This window comes from Pimephales promelas, chromosome 24 (assembly GCF_988280905.1).
Source record: "Pimephales promelas chromosome 24, fPimPro1.hap1.1, whole genome shotgun sequence".
Classification (NCBI taxonomy): domain Eukaryota; kingdom Metazoa; phylum Chordata; class Actinopteri; order Cypriniformes; family Leuciscidae; genus Pimephales; species Pimephales promelas.
Genome location: NC_142792.1, coordinates 5,092,968 through 5,107,205, shown reverse-complemented (window position 1 = coordinate 5,107,205; position 14,238 = coordinate 5,092,968). Strand labels below are relative to the sequence as shown.

General features: G+C 37.8%; 1 protein-coding gene and 1 long non-coding RNA gene across 3 annotated transcripts in view; one reads left to right on the top strand and one right to left on the bottom strand.

The window, feature by feature from the left end:
- chst11 (carbohydrate sulfotransferase 11) overlaps positions 1-14,238 on the bottom strand; it is a 40,280-nt gene that overhangs the window by 14,951 nt on the left and 11,091 nt on the right. For both annotated transcript variants that reach the window (XM_039667788.2, XM_039667790.2), the window contains exon 2: positions 5,191-5,276. In XM_039667788.2, coding sequence (XP_039523722.1) covers positions 5,191-5,276 — 86 coding nt within the window. The remainder of the gene's footprint in view (positions 1-5,190; positions 5,277-14,238) is intronic.
- The window catches only part of LOC120476730 (uncharacterized), a 30,795-nt gene that overhangs the window by 5,615 nt on the left and 10,942 nt on the right, over positions 1-14,238 (top strand). The gene's annotated exons all lie outside the window — the stretch shown is intronic.

The window sequence follows — 14,238 nt, the reverse complement described above, 5'->3', positions numbered from 1 at the left end:
TGGAATTACCTTTTAAAGCTTGTTCTTGGGGGAAGTGCTCTGAGGAAATGTCGAGGACTCTCCCGGACGTGATTAAAGCATTTAGAGGACATTGCTCGTGTCTGTTTGTTTTATTATTGCTGCGTAGCAAGCTAGTATAGGGGGACATGTTTTAGCACCTAGCTGGTGTCGACTGTAGACGCGCTAGGGTATAGGGTTAGACTCAGCCGACTTTGACTGTATGGTATAGGGTTAGACTTGTAATTAATGAATTAATATAGTATTTAATATAGTAATTAATGACAGAATTTAAATTTGGGGGGGGGGGGGGGGGACTATTACCTTTAATATAAAAGCTGATTGGCTTTATGAAACCGTTCAGCCTCCGAGTCAGCGGCGAGAGACATATCATAAATTACAGGAAAGTTGCTGACCACTAAAATTAACTTCATCTTGTCTCGACATTCCCCTACAGGATAGCGACACGTTTGCTCCACTGAGATGAGGAAAGTCTCATTACCCGGCAGAGCCAGTAAAAGCCGAACAGAGGCACATTACAGCCCGACTAAAGAGCTTTGCTCACAGAGAACAGCCTATAAAAGAATAAGAGAGAGAGAGAGAGAATAATGCTATTATAGTCGGTGTAATAATTTTAGTAGCTGGTGGAATAATAAAAGCTGCATTTTACTGCATGCTGTTTGCATGCTTGTTGAACATTAAAGGACAACTCCGGCGCAAAACGAACCTTTGGTCTAATTACACATTGTTACCTATTCAACCGTTATCTGACATTTGTTTTCATGATTGCTGAATGTAAATAGTTTTATCTCTAAAAACAGTTAACAGCTAAATGTTCCTACAAGGATTGTAAAACCTGAAATTCACAACGTGAGGAGCAGCCAAAGAGAAAAAAACAGCTATAAACCAGTAAATAATCTCTAAATGACAATATAACGGGTGCGTGCAGATAGGAAAGAACAGGTAAATAATCCAACAGGTAGCGATCCATACAATGAACACAAACACCATAGTGTTAACTATACCGGACAAAGAGTGCAGGATAAGGTGATCTATTTATACACAAACTCAAATAAGATGCTTTAACTAACACAACTGACACGGATGAACTAATATTGACGGTAACCAAGGAGACTGATGGTGACATGAATCAGGACAAATGAAAACAAACAAAATGGTGACAATTCCAGGTTAATACTTAATAACATTTGTAGCATGTAAAATTGAGGTTGCGGAGAGGCACTTTTAATGGAAGTGTATAGGGACCATTTTGGATTACATAAAAGCAAGAAAAATAGACTTTTCAGTTAAACGTGTGAGCAGTAAACCTATATAAATCTTAGTTGTTACTGTTGTTTTGGGGGTTTATGGTGTTCTGTCATCATGGTAACAAAGTTGTAAATCTGGATATGTTTGCATATAAAAGCTTAGTAAGTGTTTTCCCCACACTAATAACACTGATTGTTTATGTCAGACTATTCCAGGTTCAATTCAAGCTCAATCAAAGTGATGCATTTACATCGGAAGGGAATGGGGCCATTTTTTTGAGGACTTAAAGGCATATATAAGAAGCTTATATTTTTATAAAAGCAGCACTTAGATTGATTATTCTGTTAAAAGTCGTGTATTATTTGAGCCGTAAAATAATGTTTACATTCGTTTTTGGGTTTTAGGGTTAACGGTGTTCCATCGTCTTGCAACAAATTTGTAAAAATAAATATATAAGTCTACACATAAAAGTGTAAATAAGTGATTTTTCATAACTAAATCATGTTAACGTTAATTGTTTACGTATACTATTGAGAATTGGCCCAATTCTCCTCTATAGAGTGCAACAGTCTGGTAAAACATCCATTCATTTTCTCTTTAAGAAAATTGATTTTGAAGGATAACTTTTAAACTATTAAAGAAATACCTACTGTGAGTTACGAGGATGTTCATGCATGGCATTCGCTTCTGCTGAAGACGTCACCCCGCATTATTTCAGCATTATTTCAGCCATCAGCAGCCATATCACCCTGTAGCCCAAGACTGGTTGCCCACTGAAGCTAAGCAGGGCTGAGCCTGGTTAGTACCTGGATGGGAGACCTTCTGAGAAAGCCAGGTTGCTGCTGGAAGAGGTGTTAGTGAGGCCAGCAGGGGGTGCTCACCCTGTGGTCTGTGTGGGTCCTAACGCCCCAGTATAGTAATGGGGATACTATACTGTCAAAAGAGCACCGTCCTTCGGATGAGACGTTAAACCGAGGTCCTGACTCTCTGTGGTCATTAAAAATCCCAGGATGTCTTTCGAAAGAGTAGGGGTGTAACCCCGGCATCCTGGCCAAATTTGCCCAGTGGCCTCTGTCCATCATGGCCTCCTAATCATCCCCATCTATACCAATTGGCTTCATCACTGTCTCCTCTCCACCAGTAAGCTGGTGTGTGGTGAGCGTTCTGGCGCACTATGGCAGCCGTCGCATCATCCAGGTGGATGCTGCACACTGGTGGGGGTTGAGGAGATTCCCTCCTCTATGTGAAGCGCTTTGAGTGTCCAGAAAGGCGCTATATAAATGTGATGAATTATTATTATTAATTATTATTTTTAAAATAGCAGAAATTGTGGTGAAAAACTACATTACCCATGATGCCGAACAATCAGTCCACCAATCAGAGCTGAGAAATTTTTTTTAGCCCCGCCCACTCCCATGAAACATCGATCTCCCTACGCTTTCAAAATACGGAAATGTTTGCTCTATATACATATATTATTTTGCAATTAACTTATATTGTTTTTATTCATATAATCAACATTTTTAAATAAGTAACGTTGCTTCGATGTAGTTTGCAATGCTTGATGGGACTGTAGTTCTTTCCCTCACTAAAGCCGTAAAGTACAAAGTCTTGTACCTTTGTCTTTTTGTCTGATTTTCGAATACTTTTTTGCTTCAAATCAAAGTTTAATAATCAACGAAGACTATTTTTAAATACCTATGGGAACAATTTCCAACCAGTGCCGCTTAAAATGGGGACTAATGAACTCTAATAGAGTGCCGAAGTTAAGACGCCACTTTGTAGGCCAAACCGAGGAAGTGAGTTAGCATTTTAGCACTTCCGGTTCCCTAGCCCTAAAGTCCATGGGTTTATTTAATGGGTTTTTGCTAAATCGCCTAAAATAAGGTCTGTGGTGAACGAAGCCTCTAAATATTTTCACGTTTTGATCTATGACATAAAACACACCAGTTATAACCTGCTTGTGTTTTTTAAAATTTTATTGTATTGTTAAAAACTTTAAATAGGCTTCAAAATGTATACATTTTGGATAAAATTGTAAAGATTATCTTGATAGACAAAACATGTAAGGGTCAAAAGTCTTTGTTGAACACAGATCTTATTTTTTGCGATTTTCCAAAAGTCTATGGGGAAAACGCATAACTTTTCGATCGAGGGAACCCATTCGCCGCTAACTTATGAGTTGTCCGACAAAATGATGTCATCACTTCGGCACTCTATTGTTAGTGTCATTGTAACCCAAAGGAGAGACAAATGGAAATGTATTTTTGTGGTAATAAGCATTATGCCACAAATGTTGTTTATTGAGCTTAACTTGTACTGAACCCAGAATATTCCTTTAAGGGATAGAAAATATCATTGGCTCAGTATAAATGCATTTGAAGTTGATAAAAAGACAAATGTGTGTTTGTAGTGCCAGACGAGACCACCTACTGCCTGCTTGTGCTGTGACATTTGGAGTTCTCCGCTTTTTTTTACGTGCAAAACGCTCTGACAGCGCTGAGGCTGTTTGCTCAAGGTGAAAGAGTTTTTGAACATGAGATGAAAACAAACTATTACAGATACACTCTCTTCCCTTGCTTTCTGGAACGCTCGGGTGACAAAGAACAAATGGGGTATACGATCAATCACAAAAGGGTGGAGGTGGCTGAAAACGTGCAGGAAGGTGAGCGTGAGAAATAAAGACAGGGAGAGGGGTGAAATTAAACCGGATGAAATCAATCCTCGCATAATGTTCGCTTTGTGGTCGAGTCAATCTGCTCGGCTAAGCTCTAGACCTGCGTGTTTTACATTGGAAATGAAATGTGAATGTTTCCATAGTAACGTGCTCAGGCATTCCAGTGACGGTCCAGAGGTTATTCTTTCCCGCTGACCTCGATGCAGAGAAGACCGAAACTTATAGACCCGTGAAATCAAAACTGACCTGATTTACTCTCTAATACGTGACTGGCATTATTTTGAACCATTCATTGGTGCATGTTATTCCAAGATCAATTCTAGTAAAAATGTATTTAAAGATTGGATAGACTTGATACACCCTACATTTTTCTCACTGAATATCCTTTTTCACTAAATCAGATTTCATTAAAATTGCCCCCTGATCCCTAACTCCACCCCTAATCCTACCCATCTCCGCCCCCTGATACCTAACTCCACCCCTAATCCTATCCATCTCCACCCCCTGATACCTAACTCCACCCCTAATCCTATCCATCTCCACCCCCTGATACCTAACTCCACCCCTAATCCTATCCATCTCCACCCCCTGATACCTAACTCCACCCCTAATCCTATCCATCTCCACCCCCTGATACCTAACTCCACCCCTAATCCTATCCATCTCCACCCCCTGATACCTAACTCCACCCCTAATCCTACCCATCTCCACCCCCTGATACCTAACCCCACCCTTAACCCTACCCATCTCCACCCCCTGATACCTAACTCCACCCCTAATCCTACCCATCTCCACCCCCTGATACCTAACCCCACCCTTAACCCTACCCATCTCCATCCCTTAGATCTGGATCCAACTCCGCCCCCTGGATCTTGTGTACTGCAATGAGGTGCTACTTCTACTTTTACAGAGGGGTAAATATATATATATATATATATATATATATTTTTTTTTTTAAAGCATCAAAGCGATTTTGTCAGGGCGAATGATGAGGTTGAATTATTACTACAAGTGACCCTGGTCTATAAACTGTAAATGTGCATTTTCAGGCCCCCAAAACACAGCTGTTGCGTAAATGAATGGGCAAAAGTTTAGCATTTTTAGCTGAAAACACTGTCATGTATAAAACGGCCCCTGATGGTGCGGTTTATTAGCCATGGTTTATGCCAGACCACTTATGATGAACTCATTGTCCCCATATTCTTATTTAAACACTGTCACCACATTTCACTGTAATGAACTGATACCTGTGTGGGGTTGTACAGCTCCTGTAGGGCATTTCTAGAGCCTTTCCGACAGCAGCCCTCCGTCGCGAACGGGTTCCTCCTCATAACTGAAGAAAACAAAGAAAGAGAAAGAGATGTTAGAAGAGCCAATCAGGCTGGAGCAAAAGAAACATAGACAAGGCAGGTTTTTGTTGAATCGATAGTGCAGTGTTCATATGGCCACTTGAATGCACACACACACACACACACACGTTCATTTGTCTGAATGGATGCCCTCATTAAAAAGGCATGTCTTTAATAATGCAAAGCCATCCAACAAATCTCCATATAATACATTCAGTTGCAGCACTGTGTTACAATGAGTGATTCAATAATTGAAGCATGCTGATGCCTGTAGACGCTCTGCCATGTTGTAACTGACAGTAATAGTTTTCTACAGTTTGTCTCTCAGCAGCGAGTCCGCAGAGAGTGACCGGCACTGCTGAAATAACACTAGATGAAAGCTAATGACCAGCTCTGCTGAAATGGTGCCCAATGAAAGCAGTCTCTGTGCCACGCTGCTTATAGCAGTGCGAGCTCTATACTACATTCGTTTATTCGCACACACGTAACGTTATCTTGACTTATAACATGTATTTGTGTTATGTTAAGAGTCATTATGTGTTTTCGCACAAAGAGAACTTTGTTTAAAAGTGTGTTAATGACACAGCGTTCTCAGAGCGTCTGATGTCTCAGTCCAGCTCGAGGTAAGGGATCCGAATGAAACCGAGACTGCTGGGAATGAAAGGATGAAAGGAAAAGCAGAATGACAGAGGACGATGTGTTAATGAGGAATAGAGAGGCTATTGGACGAGAAACAGACCAGCAGGGTCGACAACCTGAGGGGTCGTCATTAGCGCGCGAGTGATAGCGAGAGATGGTTTATGTGATTTAATTGGTCTTTTAGAAATGTTCAAATCCCTCGCATCCGCAAGCCAGTTTATCACTCACTCATCTAAGTAATCCTTCTGTATAATCTTGCATATTTAGGTATAAATGCCCACATGGAATACTAGCCCGCAGAATTCGAAGAGCCGTCATTCAGGTTCTTATGTCGGTGTTTATGAAATATTTTAGCTGATTTGATCTTTTTAGCGTGGAAAAGTGTGCAGATTCCATTTGAGCCAGTTATGAAGCCAAAAAAACTGACTTTTTTTTTTTTTTCAATTTTCATGATACTTCACGTCAAAAGGGTTGTTTTAGGGACAGGTCAAAAACTTAAACAAAAGGAAAGTACAATTTTTATTTTCAATTTACTTTAAAATGTAATTTTGTGATGCAAAGCTGAATTTCCAGGGTCACATGATCCTTCAGAAATCATTATCCTGATTAGAAACATTTCAATGTTGAAAACAGATAAATAGCTTTGTAAAATCCCTGATACACTTTTCTATTCAGGATTGTTTAATGAATAAAATAGCAGTTATTTGAAACAGAAATCTTTTTGTAACATAATAAATCTTCACTGTTACCTCTGATCAATTCAATGCATCGTTGCTAAAAAATAAAAGGATTAATTTCTTTAAAAAAAAAAAAAAACCTCAAATGCTGAACTTATCTTGTCTGCTTCACTATAAAAATGCTGGGTTGTTTTAGGAGAGGGGGGGGGGGGGGCAGGTGCTGTGCCACTGTCAGTTGTCAGCATATGGGAAATTACAGCAGGTGTCCAATGGACCAATTTAATAACAGCAAGATCCACATGGACGCAGGTGGGATAATTTTAGTGGATGTTCAGGCAGAGCAAGCCCATATTCAACCCCAAACACACACACACACTTTGTTTGCAGATCATTGTTTCTGAGTTACACTCTAAAAAATGCTGGGTTGTTATAACCAAATTTTGGGTCAAATATGGGGAAAAAAATTATAAATTGCATTTTTTTCATTTCATTTCATTTTTTGACAGAAAAAAATGGGTTAAAACAACCCAGCATTTTTTAGAGTGTAACTCATTACAACCAGAAACTAATCTGCAAACAAAGTGTGTGTGTGTTTGGGGTTGAATATGGGCTTGCTCTGCCTGAACATCCTCTAAAATTATCCCACCTGTGTCCATGTGGATCTTGCTGTTATTAAATTGGTCCATTGGAAACACACCTGCTGTAATTTCCCATATGCTGACAACACCGCTGACGGTGGCACAGCACCTGCCCCCCCTCCGCTGAGTGACCTTCAGCTCACCCGCTTCATCAGACAGTGAGCCATTGTTAGAGACAAACCATGTAGTGGCCAGCTTTATGAATATTAAACTGTGAAGATCTGAGGCTGTACATTGATGAAATGTCTCACTGCTGATAGATTAGGATCTAATGGTAATGTTTTATTCCGGAGAGCCGGGAAACTAAAGAACCCGAGGCACAGAGATTTTGTTTAGTCCTATGGGAAATCAGAAAACTAAATGAGCTTTAGCCTCCTAAACACAGTTTACAGCCAATGAACAGCACTAATATATAGATACTGAAATAGCTGCATATAAAAACGTTGTATTATTAGCTAGCCCAGCTGTACACATGACCTTGCACTGCTCATTCGCAGCAGGCCGAGCCACGATCACACAGTCATCCATCAGCCGAGGATTATGGTATACCAGAGGATTAATCTGTTTCTATCTACCCGTAACATACTCTAAAACACATCAGTTCCCTTATCACCGATCTGAGCACACAAAACCATAAGTCAGACTACGACTAAAATGCACTCACTCTTAAACTCACATTCACAGTAATAAAAAAGATGTTTTTAGGCAATAAGGATGACAGGGCTCCATTTGGACAAATACAGGCCATCAGATCCCCGCCAGCGCACAAAAACAAAGCCAGATTTTTATTTGATGTTGAACCATTTCCCATTAGCAATAGAAAACATATAATTCTAGGTCTCTCAATCAATTGAAAGTTAAATTTAATTAACATGGATATGCTGATTAATTAATAAAAGAGCATAAAAAAATGATTTATACAATATTGCATTATTGTGGTAGGTGAGTAAAGCCCTGTTTTTTGGGTTGGAGGGTTTTTTTGTGTGTTTTTTTTTGTTTGTTTTTTTCACTTGTCCAATGGAAAGGGCATGTTTTAGTGGGTGGGACATATCCCATGGAAATACCATGTTTTTCTTAGACGTCTCATGGACCTGCCTTCTTTTTTTACTTCTCCAATGGAATTATCTTTTGAGATGTCCAATGGAAACGCCATGTTTTTTTAGGCCTATGGAAATGCCATGTTGTAAATTCCTTTTATTTTGGACTTGTCCCATGAAAATGCCATGTTTTTTTTTTCCATGGTATTCTTTAAAGTACCTTGGAGTATCATCTAAATGCTATACAGTACATATATATATATATATATATATATATATAAGTAATATGTCTTTAACATCTGATACCCTCATGGTGCATTGCTTTTTTGTAAGATTCCAGTTTATTCATAATTTTTTTCCTTGTGGAAAGAGACGAGGCTTCAATCTCATTATGGTTTGAATGAGCTTTTTCTCATTTTGAATTAGCATTTTCTCATTTCTCTTTTGCTAAAGCATTTAATTCTCTAATTATAATTTTGCTATTTTTCAAATAACAATTATTACGCTGGCAATGAGAGTCATAAAAGCAAGCAGAAAATGAATTATATATTTGCATTGCAAAAAGAAGAGCAATGAAATGTTCCATTTCATATTTTCTTAATCTGATAAAAACAACTTAAAACACATTATTGAAGTAGTCAGAAGTGTGTGTGGGAACTTAAAATGAAACATTCTGACTCACTGCACCCAGACAACCACAGGAGGATCTTTCCCATTCACCTATGACCTAATGAACGAGCTTGAGTGTGTCCGTGTCCGTGTGTGTGTGTTGCATTAAGCTCTTTTGTCATATAGGTTCAGCCTAATCCACTTTTACAAAAGTGAAAAGTGCTAACAATTACTAGACAAATGCTGTGTTGTTCTTAAAGGGACAGTTCACCCAAAAATGTAAATTCTCATTTACTTACCCTAATGTAGTTCCAATTGTGTATGTCTTTCCTTCTGCGAAACACAAAAGAACATAATTTTGAAACATATAATGAAAGTCCAAAACAATAATTGACTTTCATTGGACAAAAAAAAAAAAAAAAAAAAGAAACAGACACTTTTGTGTTCCACAGAAGAAGGAAAGTCATACAGGCCTGGAGAAACATGAGGGTGAATGGTGAATTTTTGGGTGAACTTTCCCTTTAAGGCGTCTGTAAATACATTCAGAGTGTTTCATTCACCTCAGATGACTGATTCAGTCAGAAACCACAAAATAAAGAGTGTCTTCACCCAAATGTCTGGCTATACACTTAGTCAGACCAGTTAAGATGTGTTTGTCATGTTCTCCTACGATATTTCATCAGAGGGGTGTGTGAGTTGGCGTGTGGGTGAGTGCTGTAAAAGTGGTCTAGAACCAGGATAGTAGGTCAAGAACATTGAATCAGAGCTAAAAAGCTGCAGAGATTGGAGTCGAATAGCCCATGTTTGTTTTTTTTCTATCATAGTGGGGACTTCCATTGATTTCTATTGTTGTTATACTGAGCTAATAATGTTTTTATCCCATAACCTTGACAGAAAACCTCCATTACGGCATTATTTAGTCTGTTTATTTAGGCGTTTTCCTCATGGGGACTGTTTGCTTGTCTTCCATTGTAGGCGATTAGAAGTTTTACGGTCCTTGAGGGGATATTTGTTCCCCACAATTTAGGCAAAAGCCGACCTAGAGTCGTGAATATGACTGCTAACTGCATTATACTTCACAGGACCTCTGCTGTGTGTGTGTTTGAGTTGTTTGTGGGGCTTTTTATGAGTGTGTCAGCATCCTGGCGTGGTGATGCCGACACAGCACTCTAATTGCATACTGAATTTGGACTCACACACACACACACACCAGTATACATTATCCAAACTCTTTCTTGAGACTATCGGGACGAATCTGCATCCTTTTATCTCCTGTTCTGTCCCTCTTCATCTTTGTATTACTGTCCTTGTGCAAAACGAATGTAAACACGCTTTCTCTTTGGCCGACCCAGGCTGTCATTATTCATTCGTCTCGTTCTTCCCTCTGCGTCTCCATCCGTCCATATTGTCCCTCAGATCACATTACATCTGAAACTAGCCGAGGAACGTGTCACCTTGAAGACAGGCAGAGAAAAATGGCTTCACGTCCTTCAAACTCACAAACAACGGGATGCGGATGTCACCGAAAGCACTTTCGTATTCATATATTTGCAGCAAGTTTACTGCATCTGTCCTGCAACTCTAGGCCAAAAACAACAGCGTTACACAAAACAGAGATTATTCAAAAATCCAAACACACATTCAGACTTAAGCTTGGCACTAACTCACTGCGAATATGAATATTTTATTATTTTATTTTATTTGTTGAATATTTAATTTAATTTTAATATATTATTTAATCCCAAATTAGATAGCCCCAGTGAGTTTAGCATAGGCTAAATTTGCGACCCTTTTGATGACCCATTTTGATGTTTTCATTTATGTAATGTTTAGGCTTATTTCTTGAAAATAATGAAATCCCACAAAAAAACGAGTTATATAGAAACTAACATAGCTCATAAAATATTTATGAGGTGAACAAACAACATTTTTTGAATGCTAAAGCTGTAGTGTGTAATTTGTTAAAAAAAAAAATCAAAAAGTAAAAAATCAAAGTCATTGGTGATGCCAGCCCAGTAGCACAGAAATTACACACTTGACCAAAAAAATAATAATTTTTAAGACTTCTTAAGCTTTATTTTGTACCCTACTTGTGGAAAGCGCCATTTAGTAAATGAAAAGGGGAAACCCTCCCCTCAATTAAAGAAATCGACATGTTGGTGGTCTAATGCACTGAGTTGTGTCAGTGTGTTTGTGTGTTTGTGTGTGTGGACCCCCTGGTGTGTGATAACACGTCTGCAGGCTGGAGAGCCATCTGCCACTCAAAGGCTCCATCCATCAAAACAAAACACAAGAGACAGTCAAACAATAGAGTCCATTCCCTCACACTCACAGACCACACACACAGATAATGACGAGAGGTTTCCAAACACACACTGACCTCATAATATAACAATAAGACAACATAGGTGACCTTTTGTGTTCTGCGTATGCAATTATTCTCGATCCAATCAGCCGAACCTCTCACCTCAAGAAAGACTATGATATGACTTCCCACATTTGATTCATTCTTTCCCTCTTGACTTTGCTGTATAACCTCATATAGTTCCTGAGGTTAAGAATGATTACACTTTCTGACATCATTGATGATGCAATAAAGCTTAAATCATCGCTGGGTTGTCAATAGCGTTTCCAGGCCAACGCTAAGCACCCATGTGGGTAATTAGCTAGTCTCGGAGACGGAAGGAAGTGCTTGCGTCAGCTAAAGAGAAGAGAGAGGGGAGAAAAAGATAGTTGAAATGCGGCCTGTAGTCATTGTTCACATCCCATACAGCCAAAGCATTCCCATAGGAACAAAGACATCCTGGTTTGGAGAATAGGAAACAGACACTCGTCTACAGCCGCTGTCATTTCAAATGCGAGAGCTCAGAAGCTGCATTTTATCTTGCATTCTGTATAGCGATCAAAGACTTGTGCTTGTCACACAAAGCTTTGAAGAGTTAGTGCAGGTTATACAGTAAGATGGAACAGTTCACCCAAACACACATCTAAATATGAAAACTGAATCGCACGTAATATGCTGCCTCGAGACGTGAAAACTATGGCAGAGGAGAAGTTTTTCTTTGGCTTAAATGAATGCATGATTGACTCTCTTAGTGAATCACTGAATCATTTGCTCAACATATTCATTCAGAAACACTGAATCATTCAGAAAAGAAACTGTGGCTGTCTTTATGAGTGAATCATTGAATCGTTAGCTTAATAGATCCCTTCAAAAAATGTAGATTCATTCAGAAACTAAACAATACCAACTTTTGCTGTGTATCGCTTGTAAAACCTAATATTGAAATAGTGAATCACTTCTGAGTCACTGAGTCACTTAACCGTTTCATTCCACAACTCAGAAACAAAGATATATTTCTCAATATACAAGTATTATTTGACAATATTTTTCATGTGTCTCCATATATTGTGATATTTAGTAAGATATCATTATGATATATTATATAATAATATATCAAACGATTGATCTCGATTAATCGCGATTAATGATTGATCGATTGGGCTGTCAAATGATTAAGCGCAATTAATCGCATCCAAAATGAAAGTTTGTGTTTACATTATATATGTGGGTGCACTGTGTATAATTATTTAATAATATAAATACACACACATGCATGTATATTTAAGAAAAAATATTATTTATATATAAATCTTATAAAATTTATATAAATTATATATAAATCTATACACAGTATATACATGAAAATATTTCTTAAATATTCAAGCATGTGTGTGTATTTATTTATATACAAAATAATTATACACAGTGCACCCACATATATTATGTTAACACAAACTTTTATTTTGGATGCGATTAATCAGGATTAATCGTTTGACAGCCCTAATATATATATATAGTTCGATATTGCAATATATTGGACAATACTGCAATTATTGCTGTTTTCATATGTTGAATAAATAAATGTGGAGTTGTGTCAAATATGGACAAACCCAAATGTTGGGTTAAAAATGTAATTACAAATTGTAACCCAACTTCAACTTTCACTTTCAACTGTTAATTTTTTAATTACATTTTTAACCTAACATTTGGGTTTGTCCACATTTGACCCAAATTTGGGTTGAAACAACCCAGCATTTTTTAGAGTGTACATATTTTTTTTTAAATATATAAATATATAGCAGGTTGTCCATCCATATATTGTAAAATATTTTCAAATATATGAGGAAGTTTCTGATACATTGAAATATATTTTCTAATGTATTGCAATACAAATTCTAGTATATTGCAATATATTTTTGTTTCAGACGCAGCAAATATGACGGTTATTGAATCCTTCTCTGTTTCGTTCAGAAATTCTGATTCATTGGCTTTGTTTGCTCAGTTTTCCACAGAAAAAGAAAGTCATGTGGTTTTAGTAAATAATGTCATTTTTGAGTAAACTATTCCTTACATGAACTTTGGTATTGCATTCTCTCTCTTAATCTGATGCAACTTCTCCTCTCTGTAATACTTTTTTATTTCTGGTCACTGTGGACAATTTTGTTGGGAAATACAACAACTAACCACATCTGACAATGCTCCGGGTGACATCAAGCTGCAAACCTGGCAGATGGCAGACGTTTGTTTATACCAGGGACTCTGAAATAAAATGATGGATACTTAAGCTCTTTGAAGCAAAAATGAGCTATCTGATAAACTCTCTGAAGTGTTTACGCACCATAAGTTTTAGAGTGGAGTGCATGAATGTGACCCTTTAATCAATATGCCTCACTCCAAACATATCCATCTCTCACCAAATTTGCTTGCCTAACATGTATAACCGCCCATCTCAGTGGCTTTTACAGATTAAAAATGAGAAATTGAATAAATCACTTTAAATGGGTGTTCAGAAAAAAGCTTCAAAATGTAAATAAGTCTCTCAAAACTAGAGTCAGCAATTAAAATAAAAGCATCTAACTGAGATGTATAATGTTGTGGCGTGTTAGAAGAGTATATGGTCCCCATAGGCACTAAAAAGCATTTAGTCTCCATTTAAGGATGTTCTGTCATTAAAGAGATATACATTTTGTCTCCTTGTTCCCACATGATGGATTGAATTTCAGTGTGCATAGTTGGATGCTGATTTTAATTACATTGTGTTAAAGAAAAAAAAAGCTTTGTATTGTTTAATGTGGTAACATCTAAATTAACTTAATCCTATATAAATATAATAATCCTCCGAAACAACGCTGATGTCACTTGCATTTGGTTGTGTTGGCAATTAGATGATATCAACCATTTGACAAACTACTTCATGATCCAATCACTTCCTGAAAGGACAAAATCCTACATCCAATTAGTCCCATCCTACATTTTTTCTTGTTCCACTCAAAAACATGTCG